Source organism: Colletes latitarsis, chromosome 2, assembly GCF_051014445.1.
Source record: "Colletes latitarsis isolate SP2378_abdomen chromosome 2, iyColLati1, whole genome shotgun sequence".
Classification (NCBI taxonomy): domain Eukaryota; kingdom Metazoa; phylum Arthropoda; class Insecta; order Hymenoptera; family Colletidae; genus Colletes; species Colletes latitarsis.
The window spans coordinates 20,483,243-20,503,681 of record NC_135135.1 but is presented as its reverse complement, the minus strand read 5'-3'; the positions used below and the strand labels follow the sequence as shown (position 1 = coordinate 20,503,681).

The 20,439-nt window shown below is 40.1% G+C and overlaps 1 protein-coding gene across 4 annotated transcripts in view; it reads right to left on the bottom strand.

The window, feature by feature from the left end:
- Sfl (N-deacetylase and N-sulfotransferase sfl) overlaps positions 1-20,439 on the bottom strand; it is a 231,922-nt gene that overhangs the window by 8,130 nt on the left and 203,353 nt on the right. For all 4 annotated transcript variants that reach the window (XM_076780407.1, XM_076780416.1, XM_076780398.1 and 1 more), the window contains 2 exons: positions 1,066-1,318; positions 74-265 (listed from right to left, as the gene is read on the bottom strand). In XM_076780407.1, the coding sequence (XP_076636522.1) occupies positions 74-265; positions 1,066-1,318 (445 nt within the window). The remainder of the gene's footprint in view (positions 1-73; positions 266-1,065; positions 1,319-20,439) is intronic.

Here is a 20,439-nt window from a genome sequence, read left to right as displayed (position 1 = left end):
AAAGCTCGACTTTTCCACGAAATTAAACGGTTACTACAAGAATTTGGATTCGTGCACGTGGGTCGCATCTCACCTGAATGACGGTTGCCAAAGGACTCTTGTTGGCGGGATAGTCGAGACTATCCCGGTTCGCCCAGGCCAGGGGTTCGTAGGTGCTGTGATTGGCCTGAAAAATGGTCCAGTCACCGCCAGGAAGCGGTCCCCAGGCAGTTTCCCCGGATCTGGTTAATCGGAGAATAGGGGACGCCGCGTTCAGCTGAGCATCCTGTGGGAGAAAGATCGATCTCATTTTTTCGACTGTTTCAAAACTTCTCGAACATTGTCGACGCGCCCTTTATTCGATTATTTGTCCTTTAGCTTAAACGCGACACAGGCACGACCGCCAAGTACAAGAAATTAGTTTTGACGATCGTTCAAGAGAAACCGGACGAATCCCAGGATAATATCGCGGCAATGACAAAGCGTCTAAGCACGCAATCTTCGACGATATGTAAATTAAATCAGAGACTTTTCCAACGAATACCGCTAAGAGGCATTTGTTGCATTGCAGTGCACGGTAACATGCTTTCAGCGCCTCGTTTCGCGAGCTTTTCTCTCTAGTGTATGCGGTGTGGTGTCGCAATTTCTCCGCGGAATAAAGTCGGGAGCCCGTTTCGTCACGGGAACGGAGATTGGCAATCCGAGGTTTCAGCGATCGGTGCTTGTCCCGCCAGCAACCTCCGTCCGAAACGTCATCGAGTACCAAACTGAAATTTATTTTTCATCGACCGATACAAACTGTGGACATCCCGTTCTTTTTTTTTTGTAACGTGCAACCATGCGCCAACCGATTAGTTCGAGTAACTTTAAATCGTTTAAAGTATCGTTAACGATACAAGATACGTCTTAAGTTCTAAATTAAACGGAAAGACTTGTACAACTTTGCGTGAACTCTTAAGACGCGCTTAAACAGGCGTTGCTGATCTTACGAAACTGTTCGGAATAACGACATAACAATTAACGGTAAAGTTCAGATTCCGCGAACAAGATTTAGTCACGAGGCAACGTTAATATCGCTCAACTGACCTTCAATCTAAGATTAGTGTGCACGAACAGTGGAAAACCCTTTAGTTGCGCACCGACCAGACTTTCCTCGCCGGATGGCGCGAAACCCACGATGCCGACGGAGTACTCTCTGCAATATTTGTCCAGTAATTCGCGGTTCCATTTGTCCATTTGTAGATACTTGTTCAGGTTCTCGAAAATCAGAACTCCGTAGCGACCTTTGTCGAGATTCGTCAGCACGGGCAGAGACTTACCGGCCACTTCCAGCTTGTACCTGAAAACATTTTACTTGGCGTTAGTTATTAATTAAGTTGGAAATTTCGGGGAAACATTGCTGGCCACACATTACATTTTCAGTAAGTAATTTTTTTTCTCAAAACTGCGTAGAAATTCGGGGGTATGTGTATTCACCTAAAATGATCGTAATTGACTCCCACAACCAAAAATAATTTTTTCAGAACGATTTAGAATTTTTTAATTTCGTCGAAAAATTTCAATACCTACTCGAATTTTTTTCTCAAAACTGCGTAGGAATTCGGGGGTATGTCTATTCACCAAAAATAATTGTAATTAACCTCTGCAACCAAAAATAATTTTTTCAGAACGATTTAGAATTTTTCAATTTCGTCGAAAAATTTCAACACCTACTCGAATTTTTTTCTCAAAACTGCGTAGGAATTTGAGGATATGTCTATTCACCAAAAATGATCGTAATTGACCCTCGCAACCGAAAATAATTTTTCCAGAACGATTTAGAATTTTTCAATTTCGTCGAAAAATTTCAACACCTACTCGAATTTTTTTCTCAAAACTGCGTAGGAATTTGAGGGTATGTGTATTCACCAAAAATGATCGTAATTGACCCTCGCAACCGAAAATAATTTTTCCAGAACGATTTAGAATTTTTTAATTTCGTCGAAAAATTTAAGTCCCTACCACTTGCCGATTTTCTGTTTAAAATGTGTTTGACGCTCTACTTCATAAATAAATTTCAATGAAATATCCTGTCGTTAAAAATAAATTTGTAGTAGTACGTATACGTACATTACCGGAATAGTTTCATCGATTCTACATCGATTCTAGAAAAATATTCCATCGTTCGAATTCTCGATGAAAGAAACGCAGCAAACGCGACCGTGTAGAGTTCTCCGAGAATCTTTATCGGGAAGTTAACGTCGAGAAGAAAAATCGGTGGTTGAATCGATAAAAAAAAAATTGTTAAAACATTCGGAAGCGATATCCGCGCGTGTCAACGATCCCCGAAAGACTTGTTCCTTCGAAGATTACGAGCAAAGAGACAAGAAACTTTCCTAAACTTCTTTCAGCGACGCTTTTTATTCTTTCCGCGAGATTATGCAATAAAGCAAGCATCGCTCGGAGCAAACGTGTTCCTCGGAATGGAATAAACCCGTTTTCTTTCACGCGTTTCAACCCTGCAGCAGCTCTTCCCTCTATTCCGTCGGTATAAATGTTTTGCCGCGAATATTTAGACGACAGGGACAACGATTTCAACGGCTGTCGTTACGACAATTTCAATCCGTCCATTGGTATTGGATATTTAAAACGGGAACGACAATAAATACGAGAGGGGGGAAAAAAATGGAATATCGATAAGAGAAGCACCACGCGAGTTTCATCGTTATTGTTAAACGATAAAACAAGGACACTTTTATCGAAATCCCATTTATGCGGCATCTGAAACTGCTTCGAGAATAATAAAGTAATTACACGTATAATACACTTTTGCGTTTCGTACTCCCTCCATTCCCCCTTCTTCCGACGCCTCTTTCTATTTCCTTTTTCATATTTTAATAACGTTCGAATTTGGTCCATCGTGTTGTTCTCTACTATGTGTACAGTGTCAATGGGATATTTGGGTTTTTATCCCGGCGTGGTCGCGTTTTCATTCGGTTCGCCGTCCGATAAAATGACTTTATCGCCAAAATAAACCGACCAAGTTCGCCGATCCTGGTCGAGAATTTTTTTCGCGTTTCACTGTATCGTTGAGCAAGTGCACGCCACGGAAAATAGTTGAGCATGTCGAAGACGAATTATACGGACTGCAGAGACGGTTACCTTCTACCCTGAAAATTGCTCGAGTCACTTTCATACATTGCGTGGTTTTGGGTGCGATAATCATTATAAAAAAAAATGTACGAGGTCGCATACAAGAATAAACGTTTGTTAAGTTTAATTTTGAAAGGAAGACTCGTTGCACCAAGTAAACCTGAAAAATTAATGATAGAAATTGCAATTGAGAAGCACGCTCGAAGAAGTATCAGAGAAACAAAAGGCCCAACGTTGAATGCTAGTTTATGAAACGTTAGATAACGTACAATCAGATTCTCGGCGTTCGTTATACAAACCTCGAATTTCTACGCTTAAATCGAGATCTTACTGAAGTGCTTCGTACGATTTACAGCTGTTACAATCACGTCACGCTTGGAATTCGTAATGCAAATAGCTAAGGAACGTCCATTAACTGTCGCACTTTTAATGAAACTTTCCAGGTTAATGGAGCAGCCAGGAACGAGAGGCGCTGCCGGAGACACAATTAACTTAAAAAATTGCCGCGTGGATACTCGATGAGAATTTGCAGCCATTTACGGAACATTATGCTTAGAGAGAAGGAATCTGTCGATTTAAATGGCTCGGTTAGTTGCAGCTGGCGGAAGAAACCGATTCTTCTCCGAAAGAGTCAAGCAATGGCGGTCGTTAGCCGTTATCAACAGCTTACAGCCGCGTGTTTGCGCGTCGCGATAGAAAATTGCAGTTAACAGATGAACGAATGTCGGATAATTTAGCGGAGTAATCGGTTCGATAATTGGCAACCGCCCATTAACGATGGCCCGGCAATTTACGGAGCTAACGAACTGTCATAACGAACTTCGAAGCGGCTCTTTTGTTCTTGGCCGAGAATTGGCTGCCGCGTCGATTGCCAGCGTATGCTTGGAACGCGTGCACCGGGTTCGCCGAAGGATCCTCCGTTGGACAAGATTCAAAGGTATCGATCGACGAACCATTGAAAAACGCGTGTCCGCAATTAGGTCTGTTTGGCGTTCAGCCTTCGGTGGTCGCGTTCGGTCGCTCGAGAGTCCTTAGGGAGGATTATATCCTACGATCGTTTCTACCGTTGCAACCGGAGTAGCGACTTTGACCCTTTGCGTTCCAATTATGTCTCTCTCGAGACCGGCCCACTAGCTCTTAAGGGCGAACCACTGGAAGACTTTAACTAGTGCTATTCGTTGTTTGTATTATACGGAATACCAAGTATTATTTCTCACGGATTTACCCGGCGAATGGACGCGTTTAGAAGACAGTCGCAGAATTCGCTTTACAGTTTAAATTGAGTCAGGTTTCACTCTACTCGCCGAGAGGTACGGTGATATTTTATTTGTTTCATTATTCACGTAAAATACTGGTTCTAAAGTTGGACGCGATACTCCTAATTATTTCAATTAAGTTACATTTACGATGGCCTCTGCACGCAACCAAAGCCTCTGTTCAAAAAGTGCAATATCGTTGGTCAGGGAAGTTACTCATGGAACGTATACAGGATGTTCGGCCACCGCTGGGAAAAATTTTAATGGAAGATTGTAGAGACCAAAATAAGACGAAAATCAAGAATACTAATTTGTTGATGGAGGCTTCGTTAAAAAGTTATTAACGTTTAAAGTTCCGAACGTACTGAATTTTTTTCTGGAAACTGGGTAGGATTTCAGGGGTAGATCTATTCACCAAAAATTATTGCAATTGACCCCTGCAACCGAAAATAATTTTTCCAGAACGATTTTAAATTTTTTAATTTCGTCTAAAAATTTCTGTATCTACTCGAATTTTTTTCTTGAAAATGCGTAGGATTTCGGGGGTATCAATAAGGACCAAAAATGATTGTAATCAACTCCTACAATCAAAAATAATTTTTTTAGAATGATTTGAAAAATTTTTTTTTCGCCTAAACTTTCAGCACCTACTTGAATTTTTTTCTCGAAAGTGGGTAGGATTTCGGAGGTATGTCTATTCACCAAAAATTATTGCAATTTACCCCTGCAATCGAAAATAATTTTTCTAGAACGATTTGAAATTTTTTAATTTCGTCGAAAAATTTCAGTATCTACTCGAATTTTTTTATTGAAAATGCATAGGATTTCGGGGGTAGGTGTAATGACCAAAAATGATTGTAATCAACTCCTGCAACCGAAAATAATTTTTTTAGAATGATTCGAAAAATTTTTTTTTCGTCAAAAGTTTCAGCACCTACTTGAATTTTTTTCTCTAAAGTGGGTAAGATTTCGGGGGTGTGTGTACTCACCAAAAATTATTGTAATTGACCCCTGCAATCGAAAATAATTTTTCTAGAACGATTTGAAATTTTTTAATTTCGTCGAAAAATTTCAGTATCTACTCGAATTGTTTTCTTGAAAATACGTAGGAATTCGGGGGTATGTGTAATAACAAAAAATGATTGTAATCAACTCCTACAACCGAAAATAATTTTTTTAGAATGATTCGAAAAATTTTTTTTCGCCAAAAGTTTCAGCACCTACTTGAATTTTTTTCTCGAAAGTGGGTAAGATTTCGGGGGTATGTGTACTCACCAAAAATTATTGTAATTGACCCCTGCAATCGAAAATAATTTTTCTAGAACGATTTGAAATTTTTTAATTTCGTCGAAAAATTTCAGTATCTACTCGAATTGTTTTCTTGAAAATACGTAGGAATTCGGGGGTATGTGTAATAACAAAAAATGATTGTAATCAACTCCTACAACCGAAAATAATTTTTTTAGAATGATTCGAAAAATTTTTTTTCGCCAAAAGTTTCAGCACCTACTTGAATTTTTTTCTCGAAAGTGGGTAAGATTTCGGGGGTATGTGTACTCACCAAAAATTATTGTAATTGACCCCTGCAATCGAAAATAATTTTTCCAGAACGATTTGAAATTTTTTAATTTCGTCGAAAAATTTCTGTATCTACTCGAATTTTTTTCGTGAAAATGCGTAGGATTTCGGGGGTATGTGTAATAACCAAAAATGATTGTAATCAACTCCTACAATCAAAAATAATTTTTTTAGAATGATTCGAAAAATTTTTTTTTCGCCAAAAGTTTCAGCACCTACTTGAATTTTTTTCTCTAAAGTGGGTAAGATTTCGGGGGTGTGTGTACTCACCAAAAATTATTGTAATTGACCCCTGCAATCGAAAATAATTTTTCTAGAACGATTTGAAATTTTTTAATTTCGTCGAAAAATTTCAGTATCTACTCGAATTGTTTTCTTGAAAATACGTAGGAATTCGGGGGTATGTGTAATAACAAAAAATGATTGTAATCAACTCCTACAACCGAAAATAATTTTTTTAGAATGATTCGAAAAATTTTTTTTCGCCAAAAGTTTCAGCACCTACTTGAATTTTTTTCTCGAAAGTGGGTAAGATTTCGGGGGTATGTGTACTCACCAAAAATTATTGTAATTGACCCCTGCAATCGAAAATAATTTTTCCAGAACGATTTGAAATTTTTTAATTTCGTCTAAAAATTTCTGTATCTACTCGAATTTTTTTCGTGAAAATGCGTAGGATTTGGGGGGTATGTGTATCCACCAAAAAGTATTGTAATTGACCCCCGCAGCCGAAAATAATTTTTCCAGAACGATTTGAAATTTTTTAATTTAATTTTTTAATAACTCACTACCTTACTAACGAAGCCTCAGTTAAGAAATTAATTTTCTTTATTTTCGTCTCATTTTGGCCTCTGGAATTCTCCATTAAAATTTTTCCCAGGGGTGGCCGAACATCCTGTATATACGCGTTGTCCACAGAGGAATGGTTAATAGAAATTTTTCACGAAAAATTTGTTCGTATTACAAGGAACACACAGTTTGGGGAATCCTGGAATACAATATCAATCAACAGAGACGAAACTGAAATTTCACCGGACCTCAACCGGTAGCCCGACAGTCAGTGACAAAGGGAGGACACGGTCGAATCGTCCTCCCTACGGGTTTCGACGAGGTTTTACCGGGCGGACCAACGTAAAAAATAAATCGATACGTGTCAGAGAAATTTTCTGTCATTGGACCTTAATATTAAAGTTATCATGTTATCATGTTATCATGTTATCAGCATTGCGTAGCAGATGCATATAAAACTTTGCTGGGGAGGTCTTCGCAAATCTCAATACGTTTTTTGACATATTTTCGTTGTAGATTCACCATATAAACGATCGATTGTATCCGTTCTTTGTAAAAGCAGATTTTTGGTACAATATCATATACAATAAGAGACGAATATTAATCGGTACTGGTCTCGAACACGTGTCTCAGCCGGCGTTGCATTTTAAATTCATCGTCCGCCTGCAAATTCCTCAGGAAATTATTCGCGTTATTACATGCAAATGTTTAATCGCGCGTAATTAATGCATACAGCGTTAATTGAAAGTCCGTTTTCATTTTGACGGCACCGTTAATATTTTCCATTTTCCGGGTGAAATGCATTAATACGTTTCACGTTCTGTGCTTCACTATCGTCAGTATCTGCATGGAATTGATAACGGCACCTTGTTGAAATTACACGGTCTTTCCTCATTAGCTGGACCAGCGGATTCTGGTCCGCGTTTCGTTATCGGTACAGAGCTTACTATATTCTTGCGAGTAAAATGGACAAAAATGTATTTATTTACACAATGACGACACTATACAATAGATATGAACAATTGAAACCTACTGATATATACGAGTACGATTTTTTCTTTTTCTCCTCTCACTTAGGCACATTTTCCAACTCACATATATTTCAATACTCTTTCTCTCGTTCCTTGATTCGTACTACCTGTCAGACACAACGTTCAGTCGCTCATTCTCTCAACAATGAAACACATATTCTCTAGATACATGGCCATGCTCACTTACAAAGATAAACACTAGGCCACGACATACAAATAAAGTTTCTAATCTTTATATTACCACAATTCTAACGTTAGATGATTTTTAATCATATGGATAATGTAAGGAAAAATCGACCAAGATACACAGATAATGCAACAGACGAGCCTAAAGGGTTCCAACGAATGTCGCTCGGTTTAAATTGTTTATTCCTTACGTATTGTATTTGTTGTGCTGTCGGATCAACCGATAGAACGTAACGTACGACCAAGTTTTATATCCATTTCGAAGTCGCGAGAAATTATGTAACAATTAACGCGTCGACGTCCATTCTCCCGCTGCACGTTAAACTAGGCGCGGATTACTGCCGTCCGAACGTATCGATCCAATTATCGAAACGATACGATGAAACGATATCGAGGAGTCTCGATTCCGAACGAAAGTTACGCGATCTCTGGTCAGAAAAATATTTTCGCCAAAAGGTTTCGAGCTCGCGCGAGCACATCGGTGGAAGGTAACTGGAGACTGGTTCAGGGGAGAAATAATAATTTACCCGCGGGGCGTCGTTCCAAGGAAGTCGTACTCGCCTCGTAAATTCGTTTCGACGTGTGCCACCCTCCGTCCGTTTTCCCTTTGAGCTTGAAAAGCTCGCTCTATCGAGCCCGCCTAGGAAAAACAACTTCATAATTTCCGGGGTTCTTTCTGATTTGGCATACCTAAGTTACGAGAGAATAGGGGATGAAAGGAAGGAGAAATTTCTTCGGACTAGTACACTTCTCTATCGAATATTTCAATCGTATATATCGGCTAGAAAAACTTTTTCAATCGTGCTTAAAATATTCGGTGCAACGTGTGCATTAATACGGATTAAAAACGCAGTGGTACGTAATCGATTTCCAGCAATAAACACGAAAGACGTATGTTTTTCTTTACGACGCGTTCAATTGCTCACCGAATTACCTTTATTCATACTCGTCGGAATAACGACGAGTAGCCTGCGTCCGACTGACGCAAAGATTCGCAAAAATACGTGGAAATGAAAGATTCAAGAACTTCCGGGCTAATTCGATATTCCGCGATGGTAAAAGGTAGATGGAGCAGACTCGAACAAATCTGCAACGAAAACTCTGTGACGCATGAAAGGCTTAAGGCAGCTTCCGCTCGGAGCTTTATTTTCTAGAGAAAGTTCTTCCACGGCGGAGAGGAACAACAACGTTTCGTCATAATACCTAGCAGAAACAACACGTGAAATCCTGAACGTTCGGAAATTCTGTCGAACAACGCCGTACGACTCGAGGTCCGCTCTGTGTGCCTTTGAATTCAAGAGGCGTACGTGGATTAGCTTTACACGGAGTCCTGGCAAGCGAACGCAAATAATTCTTTCACCGTGACTTTTTCGGTTCGTTTCAAGCATAGAAATCTAGATCGAAAGTTTGTACGAATTTCGAGTATCGATATTCAAGGGTAGACAACAGGATTGTTAGTTTTGTATTTATTGCGAATGGACGACGACGGTCATGGAAAAAGAAGAGAAACATCCATGGTACCGAGAGACGCTTGAACTAGAATGAAATTATCACTGCTCGCTAGAAACTGGTCCCGTTACGGCGCATATTTACCACGCTTTCGTATTAATAACTAGCTGCAGGTGAAAGTAGACAAGTTTGATATAACTTGGGCACAGCATCGCTAACGAAGTTTCGTACTTCTCGATCCTCGACTGTCGTCTGCCGAAAGTTTCCGGAAAAGGAAAGGGAAACAATTTGCCCGATAGTCTCGCAGCGCGAAAGACTAATTTCGCTTGAATATTTTCGATTAATTAACTATTTCGAATCGAGCGCGATTCCGCTTGGAAAATGTTCGCTGATTTAACCGAATCGGCGCGGCGGACGGACGCTGCTTAAGGAATTAACTCACGAAAAGATTACGTCGTTTAAATGAAAGCTCCGTGAACGCTTTTCCCTTGCATATACAACATATTTTAATGATGCACGGTGACAGTAGAAACGTAAACTGCGAAACCGTAGAGCTTGAAAAATACAGGGAACTGGGGAATCTGGTCGACGCAAAGAAAAATAACGGAGAAGAGAAATAAAGATTACCAGCCAGCCATCCTTCGGAAAGCAGTGCTGTAGACGAGGTGGCAAACACGATTTACCTCCAACACTTGGAAAAAAGACTTATCATCCTGGTGTTCTCCCAGCGTCGAAGGAAGCTGGAGAAACGAACCAGACGGGGTAAACGAGCGAAGTCTTCGTCAAGAGGATTTGCAGGATGAGTATCCCTCGGAATGAAGAAAGATGGCGCGAGATGAGCAGGGGAATAATGAAATACGGCCTGACATAGCCGGACAGAGTTTGCAAGACTAAAAAGTCCGATCCTTTTAAAACTCTGACGTATAAAATCCCAGGGGCGCGTACTCCAGAGCTATTTCTAAGAATTCCATCTGAAACTGAGCTATCGAGACGAATTGATCTGCCAGTCGCGGAGAAAATCATTTCGCTAACGTCATTTAACGCAGTTTACGATTCGCTTTGAAGGAATGCAAACGATGCGAGGTAATTTTTCAGTGTGTTAACTCCAGTAAAATCGATCGACACTTTTACCTGTACGACTTTTTATTATTATTATATTGAATAAAGTACGATAACGATATTTTCTAAAGCACAAGTTCAATCGGTTCTAAAGTATAGAGCTAGGTAGGTAGACAGTTTACCTTTCGGTGTGTGGGCGTCTTTTTTGTGACAAACATATGTCAGTAGTCCAATTTGGAGGGTGGATCGAAGATGGTCCAAGTGGAACATACCGTTTCCTTCTGGCTTTGCATTCTCCAACTAATTGGTCACGGTGCTAGGCCGCCAAACGTACGTTCTGCCCGAACTTCTCTACGCAAGCATTGTACGGAAACCGCTTCCTGGAATCGGTGTCCAGTTACCGAACAAAGAGTCTCTGTATAGGCCTAAATCTCAGCTAGACATTGCTCGCGAAGAAAGACGAGAAGAATTGAGAACTGTCTCAAGAGAGGCCTTCAACAAATGGCTCTCCGTCTTTTCGATGGGGTGTAATTTCTCTTACTACTTTAACCCTGTATTAGCCTGTAGTTGTAGAAATAGTAGTTAGTTTCTTGTTTGGGAAATGTACAAACAAATTGTACATGCTCGACGCGAATATTGTACGTATAGCAAAGACGAAAAGGGAGAATCTTCTGTTTTCACTGTCTTACAATGCGTATTAATAATAGTTAAATTTTAGACGCGTGCAGTTCCGAAACTACCAGTGTTTTCTCTATAACTGAGCCATCGTTGGAAGTGGTAAACCTTCTCCTTTAAAATGGTTTTTGGTTTTTGGCGATCCGACTTTCCGTTTTCGAGATATCGTAATTTATGTAAAAGGTAATTTATCGATCTCTCGGTCCGTCGCGTGTACAATAGCCTATTAACGGGTATTAAAAATAGTAAAACTTTAGACGCGTGCAGTTCCGAAACTACTAGTGTTTTATTAATTATTGAACCATCGTTGGCAGCGGCAAAGCTTCCCCTTTAAAGTGGTTTTTGGTTTTTGACGATCCGACTTTCCGTTTTCGAGATATCGCAATTTATGTAAAAGGTAATTTTTCGATCTCTCGGTCCGCCGCACGTACAATAGCCTATTCACGCGTATTAAAAATAGTAAAACTTTAGACGCGTGCAGTTCCGAAACTACTAGTGTTTTATTAATTATTGAACCATCGTTGGCAGCGGCAAAGCTTCCCCTTTAAAGTGGTTTTTAGTTTTTGACGATCCGACTTTCCGTTTTCGAGATATCGTAATTTATGTAAATGGTAATTTTTTTATCTCTGTCTTCGTCTGACGCGTCGCGTCGGACCTCCTTGTCGCACGTGCGTGGTGTTGACCTACCTCGCGTACGTGACTGTCGTGACCTAGTTCCGGCGTAGTATTTCCAAGAATTTACTACGCACTGCTTACTATCTACGCGCGCGAGATGAATGAACTCGCGCGAGCGCAACAACGAAACGTAAACAAACCCTATCTCCGAAACTAGCCACCGCATCGATGCGAAACTAAAATCGCTATATCTCCGGAACTAATAAAGCTATCGACTCTCACGAACGCTCATTTTAAAGGGCATTTCATCCCCTATCCGATGACCATATCAACTATTATTTTTTATGCTGTCTTCCGTGTTTATTTTAACATTTACTTTGATGTAACATACTAAAAGAAGTTTCAGCAACTCCTATTGATTATACGACTGGTGCACGATACAACTGGTTCAGAAATTGTGTATTTAATTCTAAATTAATTTAAATTTAAATACAGGATGTCTGCATAATTACTGTGTCATTGTTTCGTAAATAACTGCTGTTTTAATTAAGTACGGTATCGACTTGAAACAAAATTCATTTTCAAGGGCGTTTTATCTTCTATCTGACGAATATTAAATTTTCTGTACAAAGTTAAGGTACCAATGCACGTTTAGAGTAAAAGTATCGAATATTTTTGTACAGGTTCTTAAAATTAGAGACATAAAAGAGAAGGATATCTTACGAATAAACATCAAAACACAACTTTCTATACACATAATGCAAAAATTATTTACGTTGCCTCGTAAAAGAGAAAAAGAAAGACCAGTCTGGTTTGCTGAACTCTCGAGCTAATAGAGATCACTGTAAGCGTTCGGCAGTCGTAAATGGACCGTTCTCGTTTAATCGTCAACAATAACGCAGCGGTCTCCGGAACGGACAAGTTCTATGAACGATAACGTAGTCCGACTTGGGAGTTGGCCAATCCCGCGCAGTTTGTCGTTCCATTAATCGGCCAAGGTCCACCGAAGATCTTCGATTTGCTCAACGTTATCGTCCTGTCAATACACGTAGGGACCGACTAGCTAGCTGGTTGCACGTTTATCGACGATGATGCAAATCACGTAACGCGGCTGCGAGGCCGTTATGAGGAATGGCTCGATGCGATGACCGGGGACAGCTAATCGATACTCCTATTTTGAGGCGTAACCGGGTAAAAAGCAGATTTACGAGCAGTTTTTCTACCGGTGAAATTTTCTACCGTGTCTTCTTTTGTTCCGGTTAACTAACCGTAGCCATTATTTTCTACGACGGAATTTTAGACGCGTCTGCCGTTATCGCCGATCGATAACAACGGGGGTAGGCGAGCTAAGTGTACATGCATCCACTTCACGATCGTTCGTTTCAATCTACACGAAGTTGGTTTTCATCGGAAAAATCGGTATTACGTAGGATGTCCCAGGTTTAAGGTGAAAAAGTATATCTCTAAATCGTGATCTCGGAGGCCACTGTACCGGCCTTCCTCGACATATCTATCTTCTTTCATGGAAATGATTACTTAACCATCGAGAAACATTTGTGGCGCAATGTGCAACAGCACTTTGATTCCTAGTCCAAATATATCTTAATTGTTCTGGTAAAAATTAATATCGATAGCTTCGACGACCCCAAATAGTAAATACGATTCGCGAATACAAAACCAACAAATATTACCGATCTATTTCAGTGCTGTATCGCGATTCATATTGTTTCCATTGAATTTCCCAATATAAATAGGTTTCTCCTTGCGACGGAAACAACTTTAATAAAAATAACATCGACGAATAACAATACTAAGCGAAATAAAGCAAATATCTAAAATTTATGGCGCAACGTACGAACTGGACGTTTTGCATTTTCTATGCTACGCGCGAACACAGTATTTTATTTATGCGATAAAATAACTCAACATTTATAATGCATCGATCGTGGAATATGAATTTGTTATACGTAAGAACGAACGTATGTGATATCGTTGGATCGATGCGTGTCTCATTGACAAAACCGATTAGAATGTTTTCTCTTTCGAAGGTGCAAAATGTATGACAAGTCGAACGAGAAGGGGGAGATGAAAGGATAAAGAAAGAGGGAGTTTAAAACTGGCCGTTGACGAGACTGGAAATTAGTGTGAGAGCGTTGTCGATCGACAACGAAGCGACGTAGCTGCCACGGAGTTAATGAGATTCGGGCACAGATGAAAGGGTCTTGGACGAACGTGGAATTAATGGAATTGTCGCGGTGATGAAGCTCCGAATCGATTCCGTGCCGTCTCTCGAAACGACGACCCGATTCCGTTGAACGCGTGCCGCGGGGACACGGGACGGGGGGTTTTCCTTCGTTATGCTTGAATATGTCGATCGATTAGCGAACCGCTTTGGGACGTCGTTGCCGAAACGATTTTGCGGTCGTCGACGGGCACGAACCGCGGGACAATAACGATCATCGGTACAGCAGAATCTTGATCGATTGATAACGATAGTCCTTGTCAAGGAGTGTACCTAACACGCAGTGGCCCTTGTCGGTGTTTCCTCTACACCATATGGCGACTCTCCAGACAGTAACAACGTAACGTCCTGTGAATTACAAGTATATACCATGCTATATGCAATGCATATGTACGTACACTCGCGTCGGTATTTATGTTGATATTCGTCAATTCTAACGATTCGCATATTTTGTATTAACTGGTACCTTATACAGTATGTTCAGCCATCCCTGGGAAAAATTTTAATGGGAGGTTCTAGAGGCCAAAATGAGACGATAATCAAAAATACTAATTTGTTGATTGAGGCTTTGTTAAAAAGTTATTAACGTTTAAAGTTTCACCCGTACTGAATTTTTTTCTAGAAACTGGGTAGGATTTCGAGGGTATGTCTGTTGACCAAAAATGATTGTAATTGACCTCTGCAGCCAAAAATATTTTTTTTAGAACGATTTGAAAAATTTGTTTTTCGTCGAAAAATTTAGGCACCCTGTCGATTTTTCTTAAAAATTCCTTTTTCATTTCTAGTAATTTTGTTTGACGTTCTACAGAAAAGTTGTGTAATACTTCTTTGTAGGTACCCATGATCTCTACTTTAGAAAAAAGTTTCATTGAAATGCATTCACTATTGTTGGAGTTATGGCTGTTTGAAAATTGGACCATTTTTATGGGGTTTTTCTAACATTACGGGGTCAAGGACCAACTTTTCGAATATTTTTGCGATTTCTACATATTCTCCGCCAAAATACGCGTAGTTTGCTTTTTTAAACATTAAAATCGTCCAATCTGTTCAGAAGTTATGACGTTTTAAAGATTCGCATGAAAATTCGGACAGACATTTCTGGCCAGAAATTATATTTTCGGTAAGGAATTTTTTTCTCGAAACTGAGTAGGATTTCGGGGGTATGTCTGTTGACCAAAAATGCTTGCAATTGACCCCCGCAACCGAAAATAATTTTTCCAAAACGATTTGAAATTTTTTTTTTCCGTCGAAAAATTTCACACCTTCTCGAATTTTTTTCTAGAAAATGAGTAGGATTTCGGGGGTATGTCTATTCACCAAAAATGGTTGTAATTGACCCCCACAACTGAATATAATTTTTCCAAGACGATTTGAAAGTTTTTTTTCCACCCAAAACTTTCAGCATTAACTCGAATTTTTTTCTCGAAATTGAGTAGGATTTCAAATATATGTCTATTGACTAAAAATGTTTGTAATTGACGTCCGCAACTGAAAATAATTTTTCCAGAACGATTTGAAATTTTTGAATTTCACCGAAAAATTTCACCTACTCGAATTTTTTTCTCGAAACTGAGTAGGATTTCGAATATATGTCTATTCACTAAAAATGCTTGTAATTGACCCTCGTAACTGAAAATAATTTTTCCAGAACGATTTGAAATTTTTGAATTTAATTGTTAATAACTTTTTAACGAAGCCTCCATCAACAAATTGGTATTCTTGATTTTCGTCTTATTTTGGCCTCTAGAATTTATTCAAATTTTTCCCAAGGGTGACCGAGCACTCTGTATTGTCAACTTAATTACCGTTGTTCAGTTTTGTTAATTGTTTCGTATTCACTACTATAAGTGTATCAAAAATACCTAATTTCTTATAAAAATAAAGTATATAACCTTTAACAACTGTGGTTGTATCAGAAATTGCTTCTATTTTAATATCATCATACTTTTCTTCGTATATTTGCGATGAAATGCACGTGTCAACATAAATACCGTCGCGAGTGTATATTTAGATTTGGTCTCGTCGGTCTTTTCCGACGAGAAGAATTTAGGCTCGATCGACTATAGATCATATAACGGCTGGAACTCCGAGACCTCTTTCGCAAAATAATTCAGCTACTATTGGAGAAATTGGCGCCTTCTAAGTATCATAGATACACAAATGTCCCGGAGAAGAGGCGGGGTGTCGCATACGAAATAGAGGAGGGTTGGCAGAATGAGTGTCCCGGAGGGGACCGGAATTTTCCTTCATGAATAATTCTCAGGGTCCTTTCGTGCATTCGTTCCCTCGAACAGCCGGAACGCGTTTCAGAAATCCAGAAGCCGACTACAGCATCCGCTCAGGTACACCGAAACCGGGCGTCGATCATCCATTTCGTTTCTGCGCGCCCGGTCTCATCGAAATTCGTTCTACGTATCTGTCCCGGCGCGGCGGTGCAAATGGGCTTAAAGAGGGTTTATACACCTTCGCGCGCTAAAACATCGACGTACTCTTGGTCCTTTAGCAAGGACCGAGAGCAAAGGGGAGTGGAAATTTCCTTTTGTACCGTTTCTGTTTGATTTCTTTGCCTCTTTCTACGATAACCGTACATCTCTTTTCTCTACTCGTATCGTAGATGGAATTTTCGAAATTTCTCTGTAATCGTACGCTAAAAATCTGCATTAAGATCAAGCACGACGAGCAGCGTGTTAAAGAAAAAAGCCTAGGTCGGAATTATCATTCATGTATGCCACGTTTTTAACTACCGCGAGTTCCCCCGATATATCAAAAGTGTCGTAAACAGACTCGCGCACATTATTTCATCGACACGCACACCCAGCGAAGGTGTTGGTTTCTTATCCGAAAGGAACGTATCGGGCAATATCGATCGAGAGTCAGTCCTTTGTCCACGCCCCTACTACCCTCTCTTTTCGTTTGGTCGTTATTTTTTAGCATCCCCTATCTCCCGCCGGTAGTAATGCAGTCTGGACCACGACACTCGTTACTCGTGACATCGACACGGTCGAGAGTGGCGGCTCGGGCACAGGGTAAGCGTTCCACGGCACGTCGCCAGGGGTAGAAACGCCGATCGACCCTCCCTTCCGTATATTTTTTTCATTGCACGCACGGCGGAGCTTCATTCGCGGCCGCGGTCGCCTTTCTTCTCGTTCGGTGTTCTCTTCGATGTCTCCCCACCTCCCCTTGCCGCGTGGCACTGATATTCGCGAGAGCAGTTTCGCCCCGAGGGAGAAGAAAAATGCGCAATGATCACCGATATCCTGGGTGTCTGCCGATGCCCGGGGCCACCACCTGTACTTTTACCTTTTTTTCTCGACGTTCTCCAAGAAACCAACCCCCTCGAGACGATCAACTACGAACGAAAATTGTCCGTATGGAAAAACGTGGGGCTGCGACGTTGCGAGATCGGTTGTTCGGCGACTGGTTTCGTCCGATCAGCGAATTTGATAACAACGTGCATTTCTCTCGGGCCAGCCGGAAAGTCATTAAGGGTGTCGTGCTCGCATCAAGTCCGAACCGTTGTTATTCCACGGCGACGGTGACCGTAGCTTCATAAATAGGCGACATTTCATACGTACCGACGAGTCTCCGTGACGCTTGTTCGTGCCCGACGCGACATGACGTACGAGCGACAGCGGTCGGACTTGGCGGATTTCCGTTCGAAATAAATATGTATCTGCTGGCGCAGTTTCCGACTCGGCGCAGGCACACGCTCAGAAACACGTATTGTTTTTTAAATTTCTTCCTCGTTTTTTTTCGCACTTTTCGGTCCGCGCAACCGCGCGCACGAAGAACAGAGAATTTACGCGAACCGGTAGAAAAATATTGCTCCGTTTTTTCCACTTGGATCCTTGCCAGAGAATAACGAATAATGCCAGGCTACGTTTCCTCGGATAATATTTACCAATAGGAAACGGGCTCCAGCATCCGAGGATTAAGGATTTCGACTCAAGTCGAGTAGAATTCGACGACGAGGATAATTTTATCGAGAGAGCCGGAACGTATTTACAGAGGGATCGTTTGAGTAGATCGCGTCAAGTTTTGCACGCGAATGGTTTTCGCGCGGTTGTTGGTTTCCAACGGTGAACGAAAGAATAACGATCAACTCCTGAGCACCAATTTCCAATTGTAAAGTGTCCGTAGACATTGACAAGGAAACTAGCACCCCTACAGAGAGGGGAAAAATTGCTCGACTCAGCGTGAGATAGTCTTCGGATCCGACGACGGAAGCTCGTAAATGTCATTGTGGGATACACTGTCCCGAGTACATTCGCGTTCGCGTAAAACCAAAGCTGCCATAATCGGTATACAGGGTGTTCGGCCACCCCTGGGAAAAATTTTAGTGGGGGATTCTAGAGGCCAAAATAAGATGAAAATCAAGAATACCAATTTCTTGATGGAGGCTCTGTTAAAAAGTTATTAACGTTTAAAGTTCCGACCGTACTGAATTTTTTTCTCGAAAATGCGCAAGATTTCGGGGGTATGTCTATTCACCAAAAATTATTGTAATTGACCCCTACAGCCAAAAATATTTTTTTTTGAACGATTTGAAATTTTTTAATTTCGTCTAAAAATTTCAGTATCTACTCGAATTTTTTTCTTGAAAATGTGTAGGATTTTGGGAGTATGTATAAGGACCAAAAATGATTGTAATCCACTCCTGCAACCGAAAACAATTTTTTTAGAATGATTTGAAAAATTTGTTTTTCGCCAAAAGTTTCAGCACCTACTTGAATTTTTATCTCGAAAGTGGGTAGGATTTCGGGGGTATGTCTATTCATAAAAAATAATTGTAACTGACCCTCGCAACTGAAAATAATTTTTCCAAAACGATTTGAAATTTTTTAATTTCGTCTAAAAATTTCAGTATCTACTCGAATTTTTTTCTTGAAAATGTGTAGGATTTCGGGGGTATGTATAAGGACCAAAAATGATTGTAATCAACTCCTGCGACCGAAAATAATTTTTTTAGAATGATTTGAAAAATTTTTTTTTCGCCAAAAGTTTCAGCACCTACTTGAATTTTTTTCTAGAAAGTGGGTAGGATTTCAGGGGTATGTATAAGGACCAAAAATGATTGCAATCAACTCCTGCGACCGAATATAATTTTTTTAGAATGATTTGAAAAATTTTTTTTTCGTTAAAAGTTTCAGCACCTACTTGAATTTTTTTCTTGAAAGTGGGTAGGATTTCGGGGGTATGTGTATTCATAAAAAATGATTGTAACTGACCCTCGCAACTGAAAATAATTTTTCCAATACGATTCGAAATTTTTTAATTTCGTCGAAAAATTTCACACCTACTCCAATTTTTTTCTCGAAACTGAGTAGGATTTCGGAGGTATGTCTGTTGACTAAAAATGCTTGCAATTGACCCCTGCAACTAAAAATAATTTTTCCAAGACGATTTGAAAGTTTTTTTTCCACCCAAAACTTTCAGCACTTACTCGAATTTTTTTCTCGAAACTGAGTAGGATTTTGAATATATGTCTATTCACTAAAAATGCTTGTAATTGACCCTCGCAACCAAAAATAATTTTTCCAAGACGATTTGAAAGTTTTTTTTCCACCCAAAACTTTCAGCACTTACTCGAATTTTTTTCTCGAAACTGAGTAGGATTTCGAATATATGTCCATTCACTAGAAATACTTGTAATTGACCCTCGCAACTGAAAATATTTTTTCCAGAACGATTTGAAATTTTTGAATTTCACCGAAAAATTTCACCTACTCGAATTTTTTTCTCGAAACTGAGTAGGATTTCGAATATATGTCTATTCACTAAAAATGCTTGTAATTGACCCTCGCAACTGAAAATAATTTTTCCAGAACGATTTGAAATTTTTGAATTTAATTGTTAATAACTTTTTAACGAAGTCTCCATCGACAAATTGGTATTCTTGATTTTCGTCTTATTTTGGTGTCTGGAATCCCCCATTACAATTTTTCCTAGGAATGACCGAACACCCTTTATACTAAATATCATTATTATTAGATTAGACTAAAGGAGAAGAATGAAATTCTATTTTAATCGTTCTAATCAATCAAGCGACAGGGAATCTTGATGCAGCCTAACGCCGCGGTCGATTAAATCGGAAACCAGAAACAGATCCACTAATAGGTTAATCAGGATCGAAGCAAATTACGGGTGAATGTCGAGCAGATTAGGGTCCGCCCTTGCCAATTAGAGGCCGTATTTTAAACTAATTCCGAGACCAGTGGGCCGAATAATGCGCGCCGTGGTTTTCACCTAATTATCTCGACGGGCCGACAATCGGTTCGAACAGCTGTAAAAGTCGTGACGCGAATCGTTGGGGGTTTTTGCCGCTCTGGACATTTCCGGATCGCGTTCCGGGCGAAAGCGGAAACAGGACCGAGAACTATTAATAATCCCGGGAAGACGGCGGAAGTTGGCACGAACACGACGGGATCGAGAAACAATTACGACGCGA